We start from the raw sequence: 24,911 nt of genomic DNA, 5'->3' as shown, positions 1-24,911 counted from the left end.
AATTTTTTCTTGAGGAAAAACAAATATTTTAAAAAAAATATCAGCTGACCCCACTACTAGTACCCTGCCTTCGCCCCCTGCCAATGATTATGTTTTTATTAATGTTTCAATATTATGTAATTACTCTGGTTTTTCTCCTTTCACGTAAATAAATAAGAAAACTATGGGTGTAACTGGTTATTCATAGAAGGAATATTATGAATTAAAGGAATGATTATTTTTGGAGTAAAAAAAATGGAATGATAGATTAAATGGAATAAAAACTGAAAATATTTTTGGAATGACTTTCCACTCATTCACGAAGGATTATGATTTTGAATAAAAAGAACAACATTTACAAAGGATTTATTTTTTTGTTCCATTCCAAAATTGGAATATATGGAATTGTTTCTAAAAAGTTTTCATGGTAACTGGTAAACATTTTATGGAAACATGTGCAATGACCCATTCCAAAGAGTTTTATTCTACAAAATAGCATTCTAGTTGCATCCTATATATGTCTACTGATGGTGAAAGCAATACAATTCTATCACTTACCCTTTTAAGTGTCACGTTAGTTCTTTATCTCCATCATTATATGGAATTCAACTCTATCTTTTTTCCATAGATTCTGATCGGATACAAAAATACTTGCAAGACATTAATAGAAGGGATCTCTTAATAGAATAGCTACAAATACTTTCAAATCAACTTTATCACATCTATATATATAAAAAAATTGTTGGTCTCTTTCCAGGGCAAGACACGTCATCAAATCGTTTCTTCAGAGTGCGACACGTGGCAAAAAATCGATCCGTTGCGTTTCATTAAACGTATGTAATCGTGTGGGGCTTATGTTATATATGGGCTTTGTGTTAACTTATTATAGTACAGCCCGTTTATTTATCTCCACCTAAATGAAACGACGTGTTTTCATTTAGGGTTGGCCCCATCTTCTTCTTCGCCTGTCCAGAGCTCACGAGGATTTGGTTTTTGCAAGCGATCTTTCATCTTCTTCCTCATAGTGCAAAAGGATAACAGTTACCGAATCTATTAAAACCCTCCATTAATCTATCACCCACGATCTGTATTCAATCCGAGTTCTTATTTTGCAAGGCGGTGAATGTTCAGCTATAAAAAGGTAAGCCTTTCCTACTTTCAGAATCATCCTATCGTTCGTTCTAAACTAACCAGTAAACTAATTCTGTGAACTATGGCTTAAGTTTCGGTTTTTTCTCTCGAATTTGCAGACAGGCCTCTCCTGATTTATGAAAAGGATGTCCTCCTCATCTTCCCTTTTCTTTCTTCCCACCACCACTTCAAACATTCAGATTCATCCATAGCGCTTCACCATACTTGCAGAGTTCGTCGAAGGTACATAGAATCTTAATTTAATACAACTGAGCTCCTTAGGTTCTGTATATGAACAACTCATGGCACTGGAAGGCACTTGAAGATTCCCAAAACAAAACTCTCTTTTCACTCTTGATCCATAACTGGTTAGAACTGTTGTCCAGCTTGCTCTCAATTTCTCATGTGTGTAAATTTACAAAACATAACTCTTTTTTATTCTTCATTAATCTAAAAGAAAGAAAGGAATCTTTGTGATTGATCTTTTGCATGCTAATTTAATTGCATTCATATAGAATTGTTTATGGAGATATGAAAACAGAGTACATGCTTTTGATTTTGGAGTGGCTAGAGTTGAATCTCATAATCCAAAGGATAGATCTACCAAAGGATATGACTAGAGAAACTGGTACTCTTGGATACACAGGCTACGGAGGTAACACACAAACATCATTCTTTTAACATTAAAGCTTTCTTCTTATTATGGTTTCAAAATCTGTAATGCTTACACTTGTGTGGTTAGGTTCTTGATGGTAAGCCATACAATAGAAGATGTGATGTTTGCATCTTTGGGATATGTTTAAGGGAGATTTATTGTTGTGCTATGCCTTTTCCTGATCTCAGCTTTGCTGATGTTTCTTCTGCCGTTGTTCGTCAGGTAATTAAAACTCGATATACATACTTCTTGCATTTTGAAAAAAAAAATCTGGAGGGATGGTTTATCCGACTTATGCTTTGGTTTGATTATCTTTGGTTTACTGGTTTAATTGGTTTTTTGTTTTGTTGGTTTAATAGAAAAACTGAAACAAATTATTAAACCCATTCAAGTTGGAAATAATGTTAAGGTATATTTTCTAAAAATATAATATGCTTTAGTTAATATTGTATTTATGTAATAATGACTCTTAGCTTCGGTTGTGTTGTTTTGTTTGCTAAGATCATTTTAAGCAAAATCTAAAACAAATTTCACTTGGTTTTGATGTTTCAAATTTTAAAACTGAAAAATCAGTTGTTTTACAAACAAATTTCGTTTTGGTTATTCATGGCTTTGTGTATGCCAGTTAATGAGAATCTAAAATTATTTATTTTTGTTTATTTCGTTTAAGCAGAATATGTGACTGAAATACCGAGATGTTGTCCGACAACAGAGTTAGCATGCGGCGATCAATCAATTATAGATAAATTTGGATAGAAAAAAAGAGACCAATTGTTAGAAACCTATCAAAAAAATCACTATCCGAGTTGGAATAACCAGCTTTTGATGTTTGACAATTTATAGAAGTATATGAGAAACAATTATATTTTATCGTTACGACCTTAAAAACAGTATAGCACATGTTACTACTACAAGCAGATAATGAAGTTTGTTTCATAACTTAGCAAAGTATATGTTAACCATGGTCTTAGAATATTATTTCAAAGATCAAAATAAATAAAAACAAATTATTTGAACTTCTTTAACAAATAACAAATGTCCCTTATGCAAATCTGCAATTATACCACACACAAAAGACTCATATGAGATACAAGTTCTAACCAAACATGAATGCAACTTTCATACCTTATAGATTAAGAAACAAATTTAAAATATATATTTGCCTTTCTCCTAAGCTATCCACGTGGAAAGTCACTCTCTGACAGACTGACACGTGTCTCTCTTCTGCGAAATGCGACGCATCACTTGAGCTTATCGGTACTGGATTTTATTTCTTTGGCTGGACTTGAGTTTAACTTTTGGCTTATTCTATGAACAATTGACAGGGTTTTTTACTCTTTAATATTGTTGAATGTGTTAATTATTTCTTAATACATAGTACATAAAAAAAACACGTTACGATATGGACGTTATATTATCATCAAAGCAATCTTTACCCTATATACCTCATCCTGTGATAATTTATAAATTAGCAACGAATCTATGAGTTCAACAAAATTGCAATTACCTACGTTAGAATTTTAAGTATATAAACAGTCAACAGTAGTGTGTTGAATATTATATAATTATATTCATATGATTTAAAAGCCTTTATAAATTTTTATTTTTAAACATACACCAAAAAATTTATGAAAGTAAATATCTATTCAGATTCTCAACCACTTCAAATACCACCAACGCCAAAAAATTTTAATCAAGTGCACGAAAACTATAATATATTTAAAACTACAATAAATACATTAGTTAATGAAAACTCCTTTTAAAAAAATATTATGGATGCATACATAAATATTAGAAGAAATGTATAAAAGGAAATAAAAGTAACAATAACTTGAAAAACAAAATGTATAAGACTGAGAATATTTATGATTTGTGGTCTAAGATATATTCAACTTATTGTCCTAATCAAAGTGGAATAAACATTGAATAATAATTTTTTTTAAAATTATGTATATACATAGAAATATTTTTAGTGGTAGGGTATATTTATAATTTCCAATATTTGGCCAAATAAAGAAAAAGGAAACCTGCATGTATATAACCATGAAAAGAAAACTACTTTAAATAACTTAATCAAAACAATAACCACATACAACTAAACCCGATGAACGTCCCAACCTCAAAAGAAAGATGTTATAGGAGCAAAAATCCCAAGACATGACATATAGTTTTGTACTAACAGCTTACCAACCAATTTAATTTACATAGTTCATTCAACAATAATCAAAGCAAGCAAATATTCCCAATCAAAACAAATATTGGTAGCTTCATAGTCTATTTAGTATTCAAATACATTAACATGTACAATATTTAACTAATATGTATATTTTTATATGATACAAATTTATATTAAAAATTTATTCTAACTATTTAAATTGTTTTTAAATTTTCATCCCGCCCGTAGGGCGGGCCGACCCTAGTAATGAATATAATAATACTCTGCATTGTGCAGACGTTTAGTACGGAACGGAAACTTTTTAGGTACCTGAGCACGATTAGATAAAAACATTAATCATAAGCAACATCACGAGAAAAAAATCATTTCATCAAGTCTAAAACGAATTTGTTATCCATACTCGTGATTTTCGCTAATACGCTATTTTAATAAAGTAGATGTAATAAAGGAAATAAAAGCAATTTAGTTTTGCAGCTTTGCGTGTTCTTCTCATGAATTAACGAACTCTTCGCATTTCCACGTAACGTTGTTTCGTGTATTTCTCCAATAAAAATATATTAACCACTGGAATTTCACTTTTCTAAAGTATCTTTCATTCTACTTCTCCTGATTTCTCTTTCACACAAGATATTATTTATATACTTTTTGGTTGAATTATTTATATAAACTTATTTTCAAAGATTTAGTTTTTGCTTGCGTTGTAAAGAACAAAAAGGTATGCATTTTTAATTTGGAAAACAAAAGATTATGTTAGTTCTTTAACTTTCAAACAAATTTACTAAAAATATGTAAAATATAAGATTAGATTATGTTAACTTTTGAATTCAGGACTAAACTCGAATGAATGTTTGAAATCTTAAACATCCGGAGCTGAGAAAATGTAGTTTATCATGTATTTATTTCATTTTGTAGCTGAGCATTGCTTTCTAATTCTATTTTTCATATATATTGTATATGAACCTAATATTCCATTTTAACATAACAACAGATCTTGGATATATAGTTATATGTACCTTTTGAATGAATAATAACAAACACGCAAAAAAAAATTGACACCTAATTTCTTATTCATTCAAAAGGTTGCTTTATGTTCATGCCAAATCCAATAATCATTTTTCTATTCCAAAAATTAGTAAGTAAACAAATCTAACAAAACAAACAAAAAAATCTCTTCTTATACATCACAAACACTATAAATGCATTCCATAACCGCTACAACTCCCCACACCAGCACCACTACCGCACTACTCCATTCTTCTCTCTTTAAGCATCTCTAAACAAGTGTACGTTAACGACATACAATGGCTTCCCTTCTTGTTCTCTTCGTCTTCTTCTTCATCTCCTCTTGTTCTGCTCAATCCTACAATGTCTTGTCTTTCGGAGCTAATCCGGACGGAAAAACAGACGCAACTAAAGCGTTTATGGCGGTTTGGGAAACCGCTTGTGCCTCGTCTCGTCCAGTAACCATTGTAGTTCCTAAAGGCCGGTTCTTGTTAAGGAGCCTTAACTTCGACGGTTCCAAGTGCAAGCCTAAGCCTGTTACATTCCGTATCGACGGTTCGTTGGTCGCTCCGGCTGATTATCGAGTAATCGGAAATGAAGACTACTGGATTTTTTTCCAGCATCTCGACGGCGTCACCGTCTACGGCGGAGTTCTTGACGCTCAAGGAACTTCTCTATGGGATTGTAAAAAATCCGGCAAGAATTGCCCCAGCGGAGCCACGGTACGTAACGTCCTATAAATTATTTATACTCTATCCGTTTCAATACTTAGAAATTTTTTCATAATATAATATAAGATGTTTTTATATATCTAGTTAATTTAAATTTATCAAAAATATATATCAATTGTAGTTTTACTGTTTTATTTTTAATTAAATAAATAAATTTAAAATTATATTCATAATAATATTTTTTTTAGAGAAAGAAAAATTTTCAATACGCATGCATTGAAATAAAACATAAACGTAAACCGAAAGAATAGTATATATGTGAAATTCAGGGCAGGTCCTGGGCACGATGAAACATGCACCTGAATTCTCCAATTGTTTTTTTTTTTTAAATTACATATATATAGGTTCCAATTTTGAAAAAATAAAATTTGAAGTCTCTAAACTGTTAAATTTTTTATTAAGTCGTCTAAAGCTTCCAAAATCTCAGGCCCTCAATTGAATGCTACTGACATTTCCATAATAAGAATTATATAACTCTTCATACACTTTTCTGAAGGAAAAAAAAACACTTTTCTGAATTATGAAGTTTTAACGATTGCTTAAAACAATCACACCATTCCCAGTGTACCAAGTGACCAACCATGCATGCACGATGCAATCAATATCATATATAATAAAATTGATAAATAAGACGGTTCTTTTTTTTAACACAAATAAGGCTGTTCTTATCATGTGAAACAACAGACTATAGGGTTTCAAAGCTCAAGCAACGTCGTGGTTTCCGGGCTGACGTCACTCAACAGCCAGATGTTCCACGTCGTCATCAACGGTTGCAACAACGTAAAGCTTCAAGGAGTTAAAGTATTAGCCGCAGGAAACAGCCCCAACACAGACGGTATCCACGTTCAGTCTTCCTCAACCGTCTCTATCTTCAATACAAAAATTTCCACCGGCGACGATTGTGTCTCCATCGGTCCAGGAACTAACGGTCTATGGATCGAAAATGTCGCATGTGGTCCGGGTCACGGCATCAGGTACATTTATTTTGCATAATTTTTATTATGACAATACCAAAATAAATTTCATATCTTGACAAGTATAAACTAAAAGTAATATTTTTAAATTAAATTACAAACAAGATAATACTATAAAATTTTGTGTTCCTTCATATGCAGTTGGTTAATTAAGAAAATAACAAAATATTTTGGATGGGATAATGCATTACATTTATAGTATACTTCTATTATGGCAGTACAAAAATAAATTTCGTACACTGACACGTATACATTAAACATAATATTTTTACTTTAATTTGAGCAAGCTATTTCATATATTAGTTCCTTTGGTAAAAGTTTAACAAATGTTTTGCAGCATTGGGAGCTTGGGGAAAGATAGCGTGGAGGAAGGTGTACAGAACGTGACAGTTAAAACGGTGACGTTTACGGGAACAGATAACGGAGTCAGGATCAAATCATGGGCCAGGCCCAGTAGTGGATTCGCTAGGGACATCCGTTTTCAACATTGTGTTATGAACAACGTAGGGAACCCAATCCTTATCGACCAAAACTATTGTCCTCGTAACGAAAATTGCCCTCGCCAGGTACTTAGCTTAATTTAATTAATATAAATAGATTTGATATTAGAGTTGTTTTCATTAATTATTTTTTTCAGGTTTCGGGTATCAAAATCAGCGATGTGTTGTTCGTAGATATACATGGAACATCGGCGACTGAAGTTGGAGTGAAACTTGATTGTAGTCCAAAGAAACCGTGTACCGGAATTAGACTTGAGGATGTGAAATTAACGTACCGGAATAAACCGGCTGCATCGGCTTGTGTTCACGCAGGAGGAATCGAAGCCGGATTTCTTCAGCCAAACTGCCTTTGACAACAACAATATATATATATAAGATTACTTAAAGTTTATTAGCAGTGATATTGTAAATTATAGTTTCCTTGTTTATGTTCCAATACATATGGCTCGGGATCACACGGATGAAAGTTAAAATGCATGAGCCTGTGGCGTTTGAAGGCACACTTGAGCCTAGAGCCTGGCCTTGCTTTGTAGATTATAGTCCATTGCAACCATTGATCGTTTTGATATGTGTTGTGGAAGTTGTGTTGTTATTGATTAAATTTAATATTAATCTCCTTTTTCTGTTTTGGAGACTTTATTTATGAATTATAGGTTTAATTTTATATTATTTATATATTTTACAGTTGCATTTTTGTTAATAATACAAATATTAAAAGACAAGCGTCCTCAATTTCGCGCCATTTCCCTTGTGTTTGTATTACCATGGTGGCTAGTTTGTTTCGGTTGGCAAATGAGGCTTGCATTGTTCTAGTGGCTCCGTATTTTACTCTTCTATGTAAAGAAAATGTGTACTTGTTTTTTCCTTGAGAAAGGGCCTTCTAAAATGTGTAATTATTTTAAGTCACTGTAATTTAACTTTTAAACTTCAAAGTGGAATATTCATAGATATTAAATTCGATCACTTTTTATTGATGCATATCATTTTACTATATGAACCTAGGTGAGTTTTGGGTGGGGCAAATGCCACATACAAAAAAAAGATTCATTAGCTTTTTTGAAAACTGAGAAAAAGCCCCATGCACATTAGGTTGAAAACTTTGTTATCTAAATGGTGTGCCACATGTTGTCACATTTTCTGGACCCGCCCCCGGTTAAATAGATTTTTTAATTCATTGAACATAGTCCACAAAATTGATTTTTCACAAAATTGATGTTTCTGACTGACCAAAAGCAAATAATATCTTTTTGAACATACACAAACAAAGATACTACATGGATAAAAAAATCAAGAAACTGAATCTTACGTAATGAAGTGTAAATTTAACGCATATGATATACGAATCTCGTGGCACCACAAGAAAATGATACATCCTTTGTTTAATGCATGTTTCCTGTATTTTACAATTATTACATTTATTTAATACTTCATGTATTGTTTTGAATGTGCATCCCCACATGGTTGGGTTAACGGAATGATTCTAGGTTTTCTTATTCATATTGCTAAAAATATCAATCCATCGTATCTCGATTGGTAAATCCACATTCGACTAAAATCAACCATTATTTTCCAAATTTCCCTTAGTGTTTGGCTAAATTCTAGAAATCAAATTTTCAAACAAAAAAAAAAGGTCTAGAAATCAACCATTTATCCACTGACCTTGAAATTTATAAAGTGATTTTAATTATATTTAATCAATGCTTACTTAAAAACAAAAATATTATATAAGCTTCCTATTATTAGGATATATATCTAGATAATACTTATCTATTAGTTTATATATCTTTCTTACGATTCTTTTAGCTTTTCTAGTGTTGATAGAATTAGGATCTTGTGGCTTGTATATAAAGAGACCTTGAAGTCATGAATGAATAACATAGAACGATTTATCAATTACATACCTTCTCATGGTATTACAACCCCTTGCCACTCAAATATATTTTGGTCCAACCCACATATAACTATTACATTTACTGTAATTATTACAACACCATTGACATATATATCTTCCGTTTGGCAAACCAAGTTTCAAATCTTTTTTTTTTGACATCGAATTTCAAATCTTTATTGTTCACCTACGTATCAAATAAATATAGGTCATATAGTTGATAATATTATATATTTACATACGCAAATAACTTTGCGTTATTTCTGCCAATTCCGTACATAAAGCTTTTTAAGCTTTTAACCTAATACTAAAATAGACATGGATAAACATATAAGTTCCTCAAAATTATTTTGGTCATCATTTTATATGGTGCAGTGTCGTTCATTGTAATAGTGGTGGTCTTCCGGATTTTCCTTTTTTTCTGGAATTTGTTACTCTATTCATAATATTCACGTAACAATTATGTGTTTTAGTTTTTTTTTGTTTTGTTAACATCTGTGTTTCAAAAGTTTATGATCATTTTTACAAACTTTTAATGCAGCAATAATATATAGGGAATAAAATGGGTACAACTTTTTTTTTTGGAGACTTATCTATGTCATTCATTAATTTTTTTTTTGGAAATTGATGTCATTCATTAATTTAAAGGATTTATATACCATATATTAGTTGTATCTACCTTTAAGATAAAAAACAATGTTTGAATAAATAATTGGAAAACGTAATGTTCGTAACCTAAATTGTTGAATGACATTTATAGTTAATATTTATACTGAATTATTAGTGATTGGAAATAAAATATTCGTGGTTTTTTTTTTGCAAGGGCCCAACGTACGGCATGTTCATTTATTGTAAATCTTTTAGATAGTTTGATTAAATAAGTTTACTGTTTATGTATGTAACAGTAGCCCAAATACATATACCAGACACCACGAAAATTGAACTTAGCGTAACAATAAAGACACATATTTACTATTATATAACATAAGTTTTTTACTCTTTAGCTAAGAGGCAAAATATTTTTATCTGAGAGTTTTGTTACATTGGTTATTTTATCCGGTCTTAGACCACATCAAATTTGATAATACAATAAATATTCGTTGTAAAAAAAAACATAAGTCTCTGTATAATTTTTCGATTCTGCGCAAAGCACGGATCAGTACCTAGTTTTAGTAATAAAATATGAAATTTAAAAACTTTCATAAAACTCAATCATATTTCATTACGTTTTTCTTTGCCACAGAATTAATCATTACGTTACCAACATAAAATTCCTATAAATTCCCCTCTCACGTCCCTTCTTCAGCAATATCCTTCACCCTCAAGAAACCAACTTTCTCTGAAAATAAAACACACAAAAATGGTTTATAAAACATCATGTCTTCTTCTTCCTTTGGCTCTCGTATTTCTTGATTTCATCATAACCTCATCATTAGCCAAACCTATTCCAACCACATTCATCAACGTCTTAACCTACGGAGCTAAACCAGATGGCTCAACAGACTCAACCAAAGCCTTCTTAGCCGCGTGGCAAGTCGCTTGTGCCTCTGTTAATCCTACAACTATTACCGTACCAAAAGGACGGTTCTTGGTCGGAAACCTTGTATTCCAAGGCAAGAAATGTACGGATACTCCAATATCTATTCGTATAGCCGGATCATTGATTGCTCCCGAAGATTATAGAATTGTCGCAAGCTCAGAACAGTGGATCTGGTTCGAGAGTGTCACTGATGTTTCAATATATGGTGGTATACTTGACGCTCAAGGTTCTAGTTTGTGGAATTGCAAGAACAATGGTGGTAGCAATTGCCCTACCGGTGCCAAGGTTTGCTTCAGCCACAAGAAATAACAAACTTTCTTGATATACATGCGGTTTTTTTTATTAATAAAATTTTGTCAAATGTTTTTGCAGACTTTGTTGTTTAGTGGGTCGAATAACATCAATATCAACGGTTTAACGTCGATAAACAGCCAGAAATTCCATATAGTAATCAACAGTTGCAATAACGTGAACATTGACGGCGTTAAAGTTTCTGCTGATGCTAATAGCCCTAACACTGATGGGATTCACATCCAATCATCTCACTTAGTTAGTATCACTAACTCAAGAATTGGAACCGGAGACGATTGCATCTCCATAGGTCCAGGATCTACTCATGTTTCCATACAAGGCATCCAATGCGGTCCAGGCCACGGAATCAGGTAACACAAAAATGCATTTCCTGCCATACAAGTTACATATAATATCTTTTTACAAACGTTCTCTAATTAGTGGATCCTCTAATACAGTATCGGAAGTCTTGGGATAGCAGAGGAAGAACAAGGAGTGGAGAATGTGACAGTGAGTAACGTAGATTTCACGGCAACTAGTAATGGAGTTAGGATCAAGACATGGGCAAAAAACAGCAAGAGTTTCGCTAGAAACATCGTTTTTCAGCATATTAGTATGAAGATGGTCAAGAACCCGATCATCATAGACCAACACTATTGTTTTTACAAACCTTGCCCTAAACAGGTAAAAGGAAATAAATTAACCATATCTTATACCCTTATTTCAATATATATATTGAGTCATTTTAATTTTGTATATTTTATTACAGGAGTCTGGAGTTGAAGTATCAAATGTGAGATATGAAGATATACACGGGACATCGAGTACGGATGTGGCGGTTAAGTTGGATTGCAGTAAGGAGAAACCCTGTACCGGTATTGTAATGGACAATGTGAATCTCGCCTTGCAACTGGTGAACCAACCGGCTCAGGCTTCTTGTAGTAATGCAAACGGATTAGCTAATGATGTCGTCATCCCGTTTACTCCTTGTCTGAAGAGAGACATACTTATGACATGATATATAGATGGATACCTGAAGTGATGTTGTCCCGGTCGCTCCTTGTCTAAAGATGAGTTTATGCTGATGAATCCCTGAACGACGTCGTCTTACTTGCTACTTGTTTTTTCTTTTTTTTTTTTTACGTTGCTACTTGTTTCGGTATTTGAGGATTCGTTGTATCGAAGCTATGGTTTCAACCTTTAAAGTAATAATTATAATTTTTCGCCCATATATATACTTTTATTTCAGTAACGTAAAGGATAAACTTTGACAATCATCTCATGGTTGATCGGCCTATTGAGGTATAACCACCATGTAAAAACCCAAACGTCAAAGCCTACAGTTACGTGGTTGAGTTCCAGCCATTTTTGATACAACTTGAAACTGGGGACTCCACTTCAAAACCAAACCCTCGTCTTTAGCCACTGATTCAAGAAACCATGACGGGAGCTTTGACTCCTCTGAATCCCTGACCACCAACAAGTACAGTTTCTTATCGCAAAAGCAAGCTCTTTCTATGAACATTGCTAAACTGAGCCATGCTACCAAATGCTATGTATACAACTGACCCTTGCGGCCTAGTGTTGAGCCAGACAGTGCAAAAGGCAGCTTGTTCCCTCTAAGAGGTTCAGATCATAGTCAGTGTCTGATTTGATTTGTGGTCTAACTACATTTGGCATAGACGGACCAATTGGCAATAACTAAAAATAATAGCATAACTAGGGTAAAAAAAAAGAGAAATTAAACCGAAAACAGAGTAGCTAAGATGACAAAAAAGAGTTATTAGGACATAGGGACATGAATTATTAGCTAGATAATCAAACATGGTAGCTAGTACGGAAACAGTGTAATTATGATAAGAAGTAGGAAAAAGAATAGTTATTTGCACACCATCGAGGGGACAAAACAGAGTAGTTTGAACACGAAATTGGGGGGGGGGCATATACAAAATTGTTAAGACATGAACTAATGTGACAGTCGAGCTCTATGAAATCAGCCTTTTGAAGTTGGTGAATTGTTGAAGCACCATCTCAAAATAAGCAGGGTGGATCCACTATGGATAATGAGAGTAGGCAAATGTCATGTTATGGATGGGAAGATTCAAACTTTCTTGGTTTATTTAAAAAAGATCTTTAATATAATGAACAGATGAAAAATCAACTTAAAATTACACTGGACGAAAAATTAACTCAACAAGACACTATAGAATAGATCTTTGCATTTTTTCATGTGATAATCTATTTGTTCAGAACCTTTGATACAAATGCGTCAATGTTAATATCTGTAGAGCCTCCTTCACTGAGTGACTTGATAGCCAAGTCTCTCCATTTCTTCGCATTCTCCTTCATCTCTTCGCTCTTCTCTCCTTCCATCACTTCCTTAATGCTAAATTCAATCTCCTCCCTCTTGGCAATCCCACTCTCCTTGTCTGTCTTCACACTAACTCCAACCTTCCACGCATCTTGTATGTATTTTGCATTCATAGGTTGATCAGTCCACTGAGGCATAGCCACCATGGGAACCCCAAAGGCTAATGCCTCCATAGTTGAGTTCCAGCCACAATGAGTTAAGAAACAACCAATGGCCTTGTTTGATAGAACTTCAAGCTGAGGACTCCATTTCAAGACCAAGCTCTTGTCCTTATCCACTGTCTCAAGAAACCCTGATGGCAGTTTTTCCTCTTCTGAATCTCTGACAACCCACATGAAGCTGAAGTTTCTAACTGCTGAAGCAAGCTCCTCCATCTGCACATTGTTCAGTTTAGCAATGCTCCCAAATGCTACATACACCACAGACCCTTGTGGCCTTGTGTTCAGCCAGCTAATGCAGAAGGCAGAGTCTTTCGATTCAAAGATATTCAGATCATAGTCTTTGTCTGATTTGATCCTTTGGTCTATATACATCGATGGAACAGTCGGACCAACTGTCAACACATGACAAACTTTCGCCAACAACTCCTTTTCCTGTAACGAAAAGAGGCTAATTAGGACATAAAATAGTAGTTAGGACATGAACAAGAGAACGACATGGTTGAGAAAGTTGTAAGAAGAGAGGTCTAACATGAAGCTCCAACTCTTGGAAGGTGTTAATGAGTACAAAATCAGCTTTTTCAAAGTTTGTAAACTGTTGGAGCACCATCTCAAGGAAAGCAGGGTAAGATCCAGAAACAGATAAAAAAGAAGGCAAATCTTGGAGCTCAAGAAAAGGCAAGTCTTCAACGGGAAGCTTCAAGCTTCCATGGTTTATGTAAGAAAGATAGTAAACGTAGTTAACGGCACAAGACTGCGTAAAGAAAGGAGCCGCAGCTAAACCAAACTCTCGGGCAACGTCGAGTGCCCATGGAATGAAAGCATCGTAGACCATACAAGTGATGGGACTATCACTTGTCTGGTGTTTGCGGATGATGTCTGCTATGGTTCTGGAGCCGAAGGTTTTGAAGTTTTGGAGGTATTCGTGGATGGTGTAAGGTGACTCGCAGCCCTGGTCATAGCCGTCGGAGATGGTGGCTATGGAGACTGGACCAGATGGATCTGGTTTGATGGAGTTGAAGACAAAAGTGGTGAGAGTGAGAGTGGTTTTGAGGCCTTTCGAGATGAGTCGTTTACAGAATTGGCGGATTGGTGTGATGTGTCCTTGCGTTGGGTATGGCACTGCCAATACATGTCCTCTCTTCTTCTCCATCTCTCTCGCTAAATGTTTTGCTGTGACCAAAATGAATATGCCTTGGGAGATACTGCTGAGTTTATAGACAGGTTTGTCAGGTTCTTCCTTAAGATAAGAGCGTTGTAATAAAAACAAGATGTAGTTTTGTTTTTGTCTTTTCCTTTTAATAAAAACATATAATAAGAAGAAAATTTCAATTTGCTTTCTGTCCACAAGAAAAGGAAGTGTAAATAATAAAATATTTTATTCTGCATGTGCTTATATGTCCAGTATATTATTTTTACAGAATGAAAACCATAATACTTATTTTTTAAAAATATATTTTCATAATATTTAATATTTTAAACAACTTTGAATTAAAAATACACACGACACGATGACTGTATATGGAAAGAGAAATCATGTTTTTTTTTGCTTAAAAAGAGAAATCATGTTTGTGTTCAGAAGTTGGTTTCTACATGTTTTCAAAAAGGTGAGATTTCTTGACATGTAATTTCTTAAATATAAACACACAAAATCGAAAGTTTTTTCGCTGTATTATTATTTTTGGAGAAGTAAGATCTTTAAGTCTTAAAGAGATGGAAAAATAAGAGATAGAACCGAATATGGAGTAAGTAAGAAGTGAAAAGATTCTTTACATTTATATTACTACAAGAATACATCGACAATAAAAAATGATTTGTTCATAACACGTCTTCTTGTGTTCTTCACTAGTTCACAGTTCGCTATCTAGAATGTGACTGTTTTGTATCTTTCACCAAATCAATTTTGAATTTTTCTGTTTTATATTTATTGATTGATGATTTCAACGCTAGTCTATGCAAATTTTTTTATATCTGGTGGATCAGTATTTAAGACCAACCGTTGTAAGCTGTAACGACATTGCTTAATGTCTAGTAGACACCATTTGAAGCAAAAGCGAAGCTAAAGACAATTCTTATGTTGATTAAAAAAAAGGACAAATCTTATAAGGATTAATTTGATGAATGGCTATATTGGAGAAAATATTAGATTTGTCATAAGAGGGTAGAGAAAGATAGGAAGTAAAAAAAAAAAGAGAGAAATATATGGTTAGTTGGTGATATATATCTATATATATATATTTTTATTATTTTTATTATAGAATCAAATTTCCCTTCTTATAAACAATCAACCTGCTAAACGAATCAAATCGTCAACTATGCTTTTTTATTAAATCAGTTGTATATACATGTACATATATGATACAAATATAATCGTTAATTTAGTTCATATAATTTTTCTGACCAAAACAAATCATGACATTAGCTATATGCGCACAAATAGATCACATACTTATATCTCACAAATATAAATCTATTACACAAATTGTATGTTTATAAAATAAATAAAATGTTAATGAAAAATATATGTGTTTGACCAACTTTGATGTATCAAGAGAAATAAAAATTTATTTGATAGATTAGTTGCTTATATAGAATACAAACATATCCCAGAAAAAATCATGATATTCATAACACGTTTATAAAATAAATGGTTTATTTGTAATATGTGATTTGATTATTTACACCAAAAACAAACCCAGCTTAATATTTGTTAAGATGACATCGATTAGTGACGAAAGTGATGACGTTAAGGGATTGTTTCAAAATAATAATCTTGGCTCTTTCAAATAATATGTAGATGATGATTCAGACGCAAACTTAATGGCAGGGTTGTAACAGAATTAACAAATCAGGTGGAAGGCAAGAATATATAAATCTCTTGGTTGCTAGAAATCCTACATGTCAAATGCCAGAAGAAGATGGCCACTCATGGTGATGCAAGAGAACTAGGAGCAATATCTGCCTATTGAGCCTAGTTCTTGTTCGTTGTTACTGAAATGCCAAAATAGTTAAATAAAAAAATGGATAGTACTGAAGAGTGATGATAAAAACATGAAGGCAGCAAATCTATTAAAACAAAGACAATATGGTAGAAAACATTGTAATATTGGGAAGTAACCAAATGAAGAATCAACATAAAATTGCACTGAACGAAAGACTGACACAATAAGACACTATAGAAGAGATATTTGCTGCTTCATCTGATAACTTATTTGCTCTGGACCTTTGATACAAATGTGTCAATGTTAACATCTGTAGAGCCTCCTTCACTGAGTGACTTGACAGCCAAGTCTCTCCATTTCTTCGCATTCTCCTTCATCTCTTCGCTCTTCTCTCCTTCCATCACTTCCTTAATGCTAAACTCAATCTCCCCTCTCTTCGCAATCCCACTCTCATTGTCTATCTTCACACAGACTCCAGCCTTCCACACATCTTGTATGTACTTTGCGTTCATAGGTTGATCGGTCCACTGAGGCATAGCCACCATGGGAACTCCAAAAGTTAATGCCTCCATAGTTGAGTTCCAGCCACAGTGAGTCAAGAAACAACCGATGGCTTTGTTTGATAGAACTTCAAGCTGAGGACTCCATTTCAAGACCAAACCCTTGTCTTTATCCACTGTCTCAAGAAACCCTGATGGCAGTTTTGCCTCCTCTGAATCTCTGACAACCCACAAGAAGTTGAAGTTGCTTACTGCTGAAGCAAGCTCCTCCATCTGCGCATTGTTCAGCTCAGCCAAGCTACCAAATGCTACATACACCACCGACCCTTGTGGCCTTGTGTCCAGCCAGCTAGTGCAGAAGGCAGCATCTTTCGAATCAAAGATATTCAAATCGTAGGCCGTGTCTGATTTGATCCTTTGGTCTAAGTACATCGATGGAATAGTCGGACCAATTGTCAATACATGACAAACGTTTGACAACAACTCCTTCTCCTGTAACGGAAAAGAGTAATTAGGACAAATACATAGTAATTAGGACATAAACAAGAAAACGACATGGTTGTAAGAAGAGAGATCTAACATGAGGCTCCAGCTCTTGGAAGGTATTAACGAGTATGAAATCAGCTTTTTCAAAGTTTGTAAACTGTTGGAGCACCATGTCAAAGTAAGCAGGATAAGATCCAGAAACAGACAAAAAAGAAGGCAAATCTTGGAGCTCAAGAAAAGGCAAGTCTACAACGGGAAGCTTCAAGATTCCATCGTTTATGTAAGAAAGATAGTAAACGAAGTTAACAGCACATGACTGCGTAAAGAAAGGGGTTGCAGCTAAACCAAACTCTCGGGCCACGTCGAGTGCCCATGGCATGAAAGCATCATAGACGATACAAGTGATGGGGTTATCACTTGTCTGGTGTTTGCGGATGATGTCTGCAATGGTTTTGGATCCGAAGGTTTTGAAGTTTTGGAGGTAGTCATGGATGGAGCCAGATGGGTCGAAGCCGTGATCGTCATAGCCGTCGGAGATGGTGGCTATGGGGACTGGACCAGATGGGTCAGGTTTGATGGATTTGAAGATGAAAGTGGTGAGAGTGAGAGTGGTTTTGAGACCTTTAGAGATGACTCGTTTACAAAATTGGCGGATTGGTGTAATGTGTCCTTGGGTTGGATATGGCACTGCCAATACATGTCCCCTCTTCTTCTCCATCTCTTTCTCAAAATGTTTTGCTTAAACCAAAGTGAATATGCCTTAGGAGATAACGCGAATATTTATAGGCAGGTTTGTCAGGTTCTTCCTTTTGATAAGAACGTTGTAATCAGAACAAGAGATAGTTTCGTTTTTTTCTTTACTTTTTAATTAATAATGAGAATAAGAAGAGAAAATCAATTTGCTTTTCTTCCACAAGAAAAGGAAATGTGCAAATAAAAATGATTTTATTCTGCATTTGCATATATGTTCAGTGTTTTAAAAAAGAAAGATATAAAACCATATCATTTACTATCAGAAATTGCAATCATGGACTTGGACCGCGGGCCTTACCCGTAAAAGACTGTCGCGGAATGATATTGGGACGAAGTTTTCTACGCCCGTAAATTTGCAGGTTTCAAAGGACGGGTCTTTACGGGACTGGGTCTTTTGCGGGATGGCCCGAAACGGATCATGCGGGATTACATGGAACCGTATTTTTTCATTTCTTATTTTACCTGGAAAAAACGAGAGGGAGAGTGAAAATAAAGCGATTTTGGGACTTTTTCCCCCAAAAAACATAAGGAGTTCCGGCAATAACCGATAATTCTACTTGTCTTATGAGGACTCATGCATGACTGTATCACATGAGCCGTCCTATGAGATCCACGCTTGACGTTACTTCTTGCGTCATGTTGCAGATTTTTTGTAAGCTTTCTCTCCATTAATTAGTATAATTCTGCTTTTTCTTGGGATCGAATTCCTGACCTCATAGTGTAGAACCATTAAGGTCACTTCTTCACCAAGCCGGTCACTTAATGTCATTTTCCTTATTTGGCTTGGTCAAATATCACCGTCAATGGCTTGACTTGATATCTTCGATTCTTTCTTTGCCTGACTCACGTAGATCCAACCTTACGTTTGTATTATCCCGCAATGGTGGCTAGTCAAATTTTCTTTACTTGAAACATTCATTGTCCAACAGCCGAACATTCCTGAATTGGTCTTGATCTTTCTTTATGTATGCTATGATCGTTTCATGATCAGTTTACCATCACTCCGCCAGTTCTGACTTTATTCCATCAGCTCATTTAAGATCCGACACTTAGTCAAAATACATCTTTTACCCCAATTTTCATGATTACAAGTGTTTCTACACTTAGGAAAATACACTCTTTATAGAATAAAACCTCTTATGTTCTATTTTCTTCAAAATTAAAAAAAACTTTGGGAGCGGGTCGTTACACTGGTCCTCAAATCTTCTCTTTCAAATCAAGGTTTCACTGATCAAACGGAACAAAGTTCTGACCAAACAAAATCGCTCTTATTCTATATATTCTGCGTTCTTCCACTTCAACAAAGGCTTTACCAGCTAAGATCCTAGGTCTGTCAAAGAAGGTTTATTATTCAGCTGTTGTGGAATTGGCTGGTAATTCAAGCAGAGAGATACAAACATCTGTATCTTCTGCAATAAATAATATCTCAAACCATAGTCCACCTCAGGTTGAAAAAATAAGAAACAAAGTTGATAGAAGTCTCAAAACGCAGGGTCTTCTTCTACCTGCTGTTACTGTCAATCCTTCAGTGATCATTCCTGAAGAGGTGTACTTAAGAGGTGTGGAAATGCATACAGAATTAATCTCCTGTTTTTTCTTGCCCCATTCAAACAAATTAAGAGTGTTATTAATCACATGTGGGGTAAATGAAAGCATATAGAACTTTATCTAAATATGCTTACTAATCTATGGGGGTGATTGAAAGAAGCTGTAGAAACTTTGGAATTCAATTTCTCTAGAGTTTTTATTCAATGCTTTAGAAAAATCTACATAAAAAAATTCAAAGCCACAACTAAAAATGTAAAGCATAAATCTTAGAGCAAAAAACATAAAATCACAGCTTCGAACAATCAAATCCTATGTAAGATAGGGTCCTAAATGATTTATTTGGACAAAAGATATTGGAAAAAAATTCTGGTACATTGGAGATTCAATGTTCTAAGTTCTTTCCTTGTGGTCTTACAGCTCTACGCTCCTCCCCTCCCCCTCCCCCCCCCCCCCCCCCCCCCCCCCCCCCCCCCCACCTCTGAAGGAATCCCACTTTTGACTCACCTCAGGAATGTCGTACCACTTGAAAATCACTTTTTCGAGGGTCTAAGTTGTTGGATTAAGATTGAAATAACTTGAAGAGTAAGTTATCTATTTTCTACCGAGTTATGGATTAAGAAACAGTAAAGTCCTTGATGTTAAGGAGTTATCTAAAAATCTTATATCTAGTGTGTTTAGGACTTTTATTTTTATATATGTGGAGATGTCAAAGTGTGACATAACATATGAGTTTTGTGAGCTTTAGTTTTGAGTAATTTTCTAAAGCATTTAGAGAGATTGAATAAGAGATTTGTTAAGTATTTGATTCAATAATTTCAAAGCCATAGCTAAAAATGTAAAGCATAAATCTTAGAGCACATGATAATGCCTTCTGGAGAGGCTTACCTTATAGCCCTGATCGTGATGCTATGCCGTCTGTCAAGGCTAGGAAATTTAAATCTCATCTATCTTTATAGCCCTGATCGGTCGGAGATACTTTTACAGAGAAAAAAAAGTAGAAGTGGGTTAGAGTCAATTTGGTTCTAAATACTTATATAGATAAAGCTTTACAAATACTTGGTCCTAATATACAGTACAAATAAAGAGTTTTTTTTGTTAGAGACATTCTCTATATTATATGACCTGCAGATTCTTAAATTATAAATTTGAGATCCATTGATTGCCTTCTTGACTGGTGAGAGCACTAGATTATGTAGAGTGGTTGTTTCTTTTATTTTGAAGAATGCATGATGATGTATTTAAGGTCTTAAAACAACCACACAAGGAAGTTTGAGTGAAAGTGAAAAATGAACATAGTTTAGTCACATTTTATTTACTTTTTAAATTTGATAATTTTGGTTGGTAATACATATGGAAAATTCATAAACATCAAGTACCACAGTCTCCACCTGGACCTCCAAAGGAGAAGGATACTCCATTCGACTTGAAATAACCCCAATACGTTAATCTATAACACTGGTACGAATCTGAATAAAGTCTTGTTTTCCCGTCTTCAATATCAACTAATTGATAGTTCGAGTTCTTAACTTTGACATGTAGAAAATATGAACTTTTCTGAAAGTCGATAACCGGAAAATACCCATTTCCCATTGGAGGACTAATTCCATCAGGAGACATAAATGTGTTTCCTCCAAAACGTATTAAAGATGCTCCTTCGTTTAAATGTGTAAATAATTCTTTGGGCCAGTAACCAATTACTTCGTTGAGTATTTTTAATCCCCAGTTTCCACTTATGCCATCCTAATAAATATTGAAACAAAAAGTAAATATCTAGAATTTAGATAAGAAAAACTAAGAGCATCTCCAATGTATTACTCCATATTTTACTCTAAAATGGTGCAACATCAAAGTAGAGTAAGATTTTACTCCAATGTATTACTCAATTTTCACTCCAAATGAATATTCTAAAAAGATTATATCATTATTTAATAAATAATTGTTACTAATACCTTCTACTTACAAAAACTTACCGATTAACCCCAAGTATCTTATGTTTATAAGAAAATCCACAAAATATAATTTATTTAAATGAAATATTTCTTATTAAAAGTACAATAAATCATAAAAATATATATATACGATAAAATATTTTGGTTCAATAATGAGTATTAGAATATTTTTTCTCACAAATGTTCAACTAATGAATAATGAGTTTCTTTATCCATGATTTTCTTAAATTGGGCAAGAAAATTTTAAAAAATTAACATTTTCATCATTTGGACAATACTTCAGCGATCATGGCAATTCCAGAAATGATTTACCGGATTATTAAATCACTTATTTTATTTTATATTTATTTTATATTTTTATGTTTAGTTTGGTATTTTTATTAGTTTATGCAACTTTTATGTAAAATTATTAAATAATATCTTATGAAATATTATAATTGTTTTGTATTATTTTAAAATATTTTTTTGAAGTACAAAATAAAAACTTTCAAAATTTAAAAGACAATTCTATAAATAAATAAAAAATTAACTCCAAAATGGAGGAGTAATATGTAGGATTACTCTATAAATAGAGTAATCCTAGCCATTACTCCATTTTGGAGTTGAAAATGAAGTGAGGTTGGATCATATTTTACTCCAAAATGATGTTTGGAGTAGGGTTAGATGCACTAAGAGAAACTGGATTAAAAACTAAACATATATAATATGAGGCCACATCTCAACATATTTCAGATGCCTGAATGGTTTAATCTAATTGTAAATATATCATTTTCTATAGTTAACTATTTAAAATAATTTTAAATAAGTATACAGATTTTATTTGAAATTTTCAATTTATTAATATGAATGGTGAAAATGTATTTTAACATTAAACTTTTAATATTTAAAGAGTAATTTTTTTATTTTAAAGCATAATACTTTTTAAAAAAGATGACTTTTATTAAGATATTTCTTTTTTCCCGAGAGATATCCGTTTTGTGTCTTCACACTTATTAAAAAGCTCATAAAATACAATCATAATTATAATTATATCATTGTCGATAGTTAAATATTTCAAATAATTCTAAATCAATATACAATTATTATTTTATAAATTTAAAACTTATTGTGAATAGTAAAAATGTATAGAAAACACTAAAATTTTAATTTAAAAGAAGAACTTTTTTTAAGAATATTATGAAATAAAACAAAATTGAATTTTTAACATCTTTTTCAAAAAAAAATCATTATTGTATAAGCGCTTTATTGTATAGAAATTTACCTGGAATACTTGCGGTGTGAAAGAAACTGATTCATTACTACCATAAATAGAGGTTCTAGAAAACGCTTTTCCAATCCAAGGGATTTGAGTTACAATAACAAAGCCAGGACATTGTATGTTATAGCATCCAGAGTTTTTATAACCATCCGCCTGATATACTAAAAAGAATTAGAAGGCAAGATACTATGGAAGGAGAAAGACCAAGGCTAGACTTGGTTTTAACTAATCACGAACTGTTTAATGGTTTGCAATGTATAAAGAAACATAATAGCTAAAATAGTTGATTTACTTACGGTCCAGTACATTGTAAATCTCGTGCGAGTGTCACCATACAATCTTGGATGTACCTAAAGAAAATTATAAAAAACATGATGAAACATACTATATCCAAAAATACATGTTAATGTGGATAACTGGTTGGAACCATAAAATTTTTATTGTAAATTTAATTTATAACATATTTTATACATTTGTATTAATATATCTGTAAGAATTAAATGAGAAGAAAAAATTATAGTAAATTCTTTTACAGTTTAAAATCAATATTCTACAGTTTAGGTGAAAAGTTCATTAAATATTCATACGTGAATCTAATGATAATAACACATTTATATTATTTTTTTAATGATAGTAACACATATTTCAGTTGTAAAAAACAAAAGTTCGATAGTAACTTACTGCCCAACCAACTTGAATGCTATTGAGTTCATTACGGGGTCCATTCTCTAACCAAATTTGACTTTTACTGTACTGGTTTTCCTGCAGATTTAAGCTATGAAGACTTATGTTAGCTTGTGCTCCTCGATATATGCTCCCATCCAAAACGGTCTCGATTGTTGCAAACTGTACTCACCAAAATTGACAGTTAATTTCCAAAAAAATTGACTCAATTGTATTATAATCAACAAGGCTAGTAGTAATTAAGAAGGCAACAACGTGACTATCTACAAAAGGGAAAGTCAAATTTTATCTGTTCCAGAAAACTGTCTAATTGAGTTAGTGATCAGAATTGTAGTATAATCTTATTGTGCATAATGAAAAGAAGAAGTTTTACGTGTTGGCCCGGATACTCGACTGTGTCAAGATGAACGCTCTTAGTTCCATTTATTTGTTTTAAGAGTGGCACTGTTCCTTTTGGACAACTTTGATAATTCGTTTCATATTCATTTTTTCTATCAAGAATTTCATCCAGGTTGAAAATTTCCTGTAGTTTTACACACAATAAAAGGATTAGAATTTATTTTAGAAGATCATGCTCTTAAAAGATTATTTCATATTTAATTGAACCAAGAGGACCACCATACCTGAATCTTATGGTGTTTCAGCAATGGATGTTGGAAAGCTGGTTGTTTGTATACATCAACACAATCAAAATCCTGTAAAATTGATTAGAAAATGAATTCAAATGAAAATTGAAAAATATCAAATCTTAAGAAATTGAACACACAGTAGGAGTTGTAGAATCTCACATCAAGGTTTCCTTCAACCACTTGCGTTAAAAACATATAAGAAGATAGAACGAGGAGTAGATGTAAAGCCATTGTTATTTTAGTTTGATTTCTCCATCGATATTGATGGTCGTATATAAAGGCAATTTGAGTCAACAACTAATTTGTTTATTGCTTGTCATATTATATTATTACGAACGTTACGTTCATGTTGAGTCAACAGTTTCAGTCATACTATTATCTTATTAATTTTATGCAAGTCAGACATACCAAATTGAGTCAACAACTAATCAATTTGAGTTAGTATTTAAGAAAAAAACTAGTTAGAGTGTGATTATAAGGTATAAAGTAACGCAGCAAATATTAGAGTAAACATGTTTATTCTTATTTTCACTTAAATTTAGCCGATCAGGTTGAAAAGAGATGAAAACCTTTCGCTCTAATTTACTCTGAAAAGTATAAACTTTTTATCTGTTATTTATGCTTTTATCTTCCTCTCGATGTGTGTTCAAAAAAAAAAAAAAAATATTTCTCTCGATAATGGTAAATGGGTATTAACTCACTGGAACACAAAAATAATATATATATATATATATATATATTTTTTTTTTTTGGTCAACCATCCCTT

At 33.1% G+C, this 24,911-nt stretch overlaps 4 protein-coding genes, 2 long non-coding RNA genes and 1 pseudogene across 9 annotated transcripts; 4 read left to right on the top strand and 3 right to left on the bottom strand.

Moving 5' to 3' along the window:
- The first annotated feature begins 245 nt into the window (after positions 1-245).
- Positions 246-1,765, top strand: LOC125606873. 2 transcript variants are annotated; one of them, XR_007338124.1, is made up of 3 exons: positions 246-1,120; positions 1,230-1,353; positions 1,626-1,765. It is a non-coding gene; the product is annotated as an uncharacterized LOC125606873 (long non-coding RNA). The 2 variants fall into 2 exon arrangements; XR_007338125.1 differs by having other exon boundaries at positions 599-1,120; positions 1,652-1,765.
- Positions 1,766-1,850: 85 nt separating this feature from the next.
- On the top strand, positions 1,851-2,713 carry LOC125606874. Its single transcript, XR_007338126.1, has 2 exons — positions 1,851-1,987; positions 2,439-2,713. It is a non-coding gene; the product is annotated as an uncharacterized LOC125606874 (long non-coding RNA).
- A 54-nt stretch (positions 2,714-2,767) lies between these two features.
- Positions 2,768-7,773, top strand: LOC106438200 (polygalacturonase). The gene is made up of 4 exons (XM_013879295.3): positions 2,768-5,665; positions 6,359-6,648; positions 6,986-7,214; positions 7,286-7,773. The coding sequence occupies exons 1-4, from the start codon at positions 5,243-5,245 to the stop codon at positions 7,499-7,501; spliced, it is 1,158 nt and encodes a 385-aa protein (XP_013734749.2). The 5' UTR covers positions 2,768-5,242; the 3' UTR covers positions 7,502-7,773.
- A 794-nt stretch (positions 7,774-8,567) lies between these two features.
- On the top strand, positions 8,568-12,796 carry LOC125606868 (probable polygalacturonase At2g43860). The gene is made up of 4 exons (XM_048775822.1): positions 8,568-10,861; positions 10,949-11,238; positions 11,326-11,551; positions 11,637-12,796. Exons 1-4 carry the CDS (start codon positions 10,397-10,399, stop codon positions 11,883-11,885), a joined length of 1,230 nt encoding a protein of 409 aa, XP_048631779.1. The 5' UTR covers positions 8,568-10,396; the 3' UTR covers positions 11,886-12,796.
- Positions 12,797-12,965: 169 nt separating this feature from the next.
- LOC125606867 lies at positions 12,966-14,800 on the bottom strand (annotated as a pseudogene).
- Positions 14,801-16,482: 1,682 nt separating this feature from the next.
- Positions 16,483-18,089, bottom strand: LOC106388346 (UDP-glycosyltransferase 74F2-like). The gene is made up of 2 exons (XM_013828400.3): positions 17,419-18,089; positions 16,483-17,330 (listed from the first exon to the last, which is right to left on the bottom strand). The coding sequence occupies exons 1-2, from the start codon at positions 18,040-18,042 to the stop codon at positions 16,605-16,607; spliced, it is 1,350 nt and encodes a 449-aa protein (XP_013683854.2). The 5' UTR covers positions 18,043-18,089; the 3' UTR covers positions 16,483-16,604.
- Positions 18,090-20,918: 2,829 nt separating this feature from the next.
- LOC125606869 lies at positions 20,919-24,441 on the bottom strand. Of its 3 annotated transcripts, XM_048775823.1 has the most exons (7): positions 24,305-24,433; positions 24,140-24,211; positions 23,890-24,039; positions 23,514-23,678; positions 23,129-23,182; positions 22,836-22,985; positions 20,919-21,365 (listed from the first exon to the last, which is right to left on the bottom strand). In XM_048775823.1, the coding sequence occupies exons 1-7, from the start codon at positions 24,374-24,376 to the stop codon at positions 20,994-20,996; spliced, it is 1,035 nt and encodes a 344-aa protein (XP_048631780.1). In that variant the 5' UTR covers positions 24,377-24,433; the 3' UTR covers positions 20,919-20,993. The 3 variants fall into 3 exon arrangements, with proteins under 3 accessions (XP_048631780.1, XP_048631782.1, XP_048631781.1); XM_048775825.1 differs by lacking the exon at positions 23,890-24,039 and having other exon boundaries at positions 24,305-24,441; XM_048775824.1 differs by lacking the exon at positions 22,836-22,985 and having other exon boundaries at positions 24,305-24,438.
- Positions 24,442-24,911: the final 470 nt, after the last annotated feature.

This window comes from Brassica napus, chromosome A3, assembly GCF_020379485.1.
Source record: "Brassica napus cultivar Da-Ae chromosome A3, Da-Ae, whole genome shotgun sequence".
Lineage (NCBI taxonomy): Eukaryota > Viridiplantae > Streptophyta > Magnoliopsida > Brassicales > Brassicaceae > Brassica > Brassica napus.
Note: the sequence above shows the minus strand (reverse complement) of the source record. Positions and strands in the feature narration are given on the sequence as shown.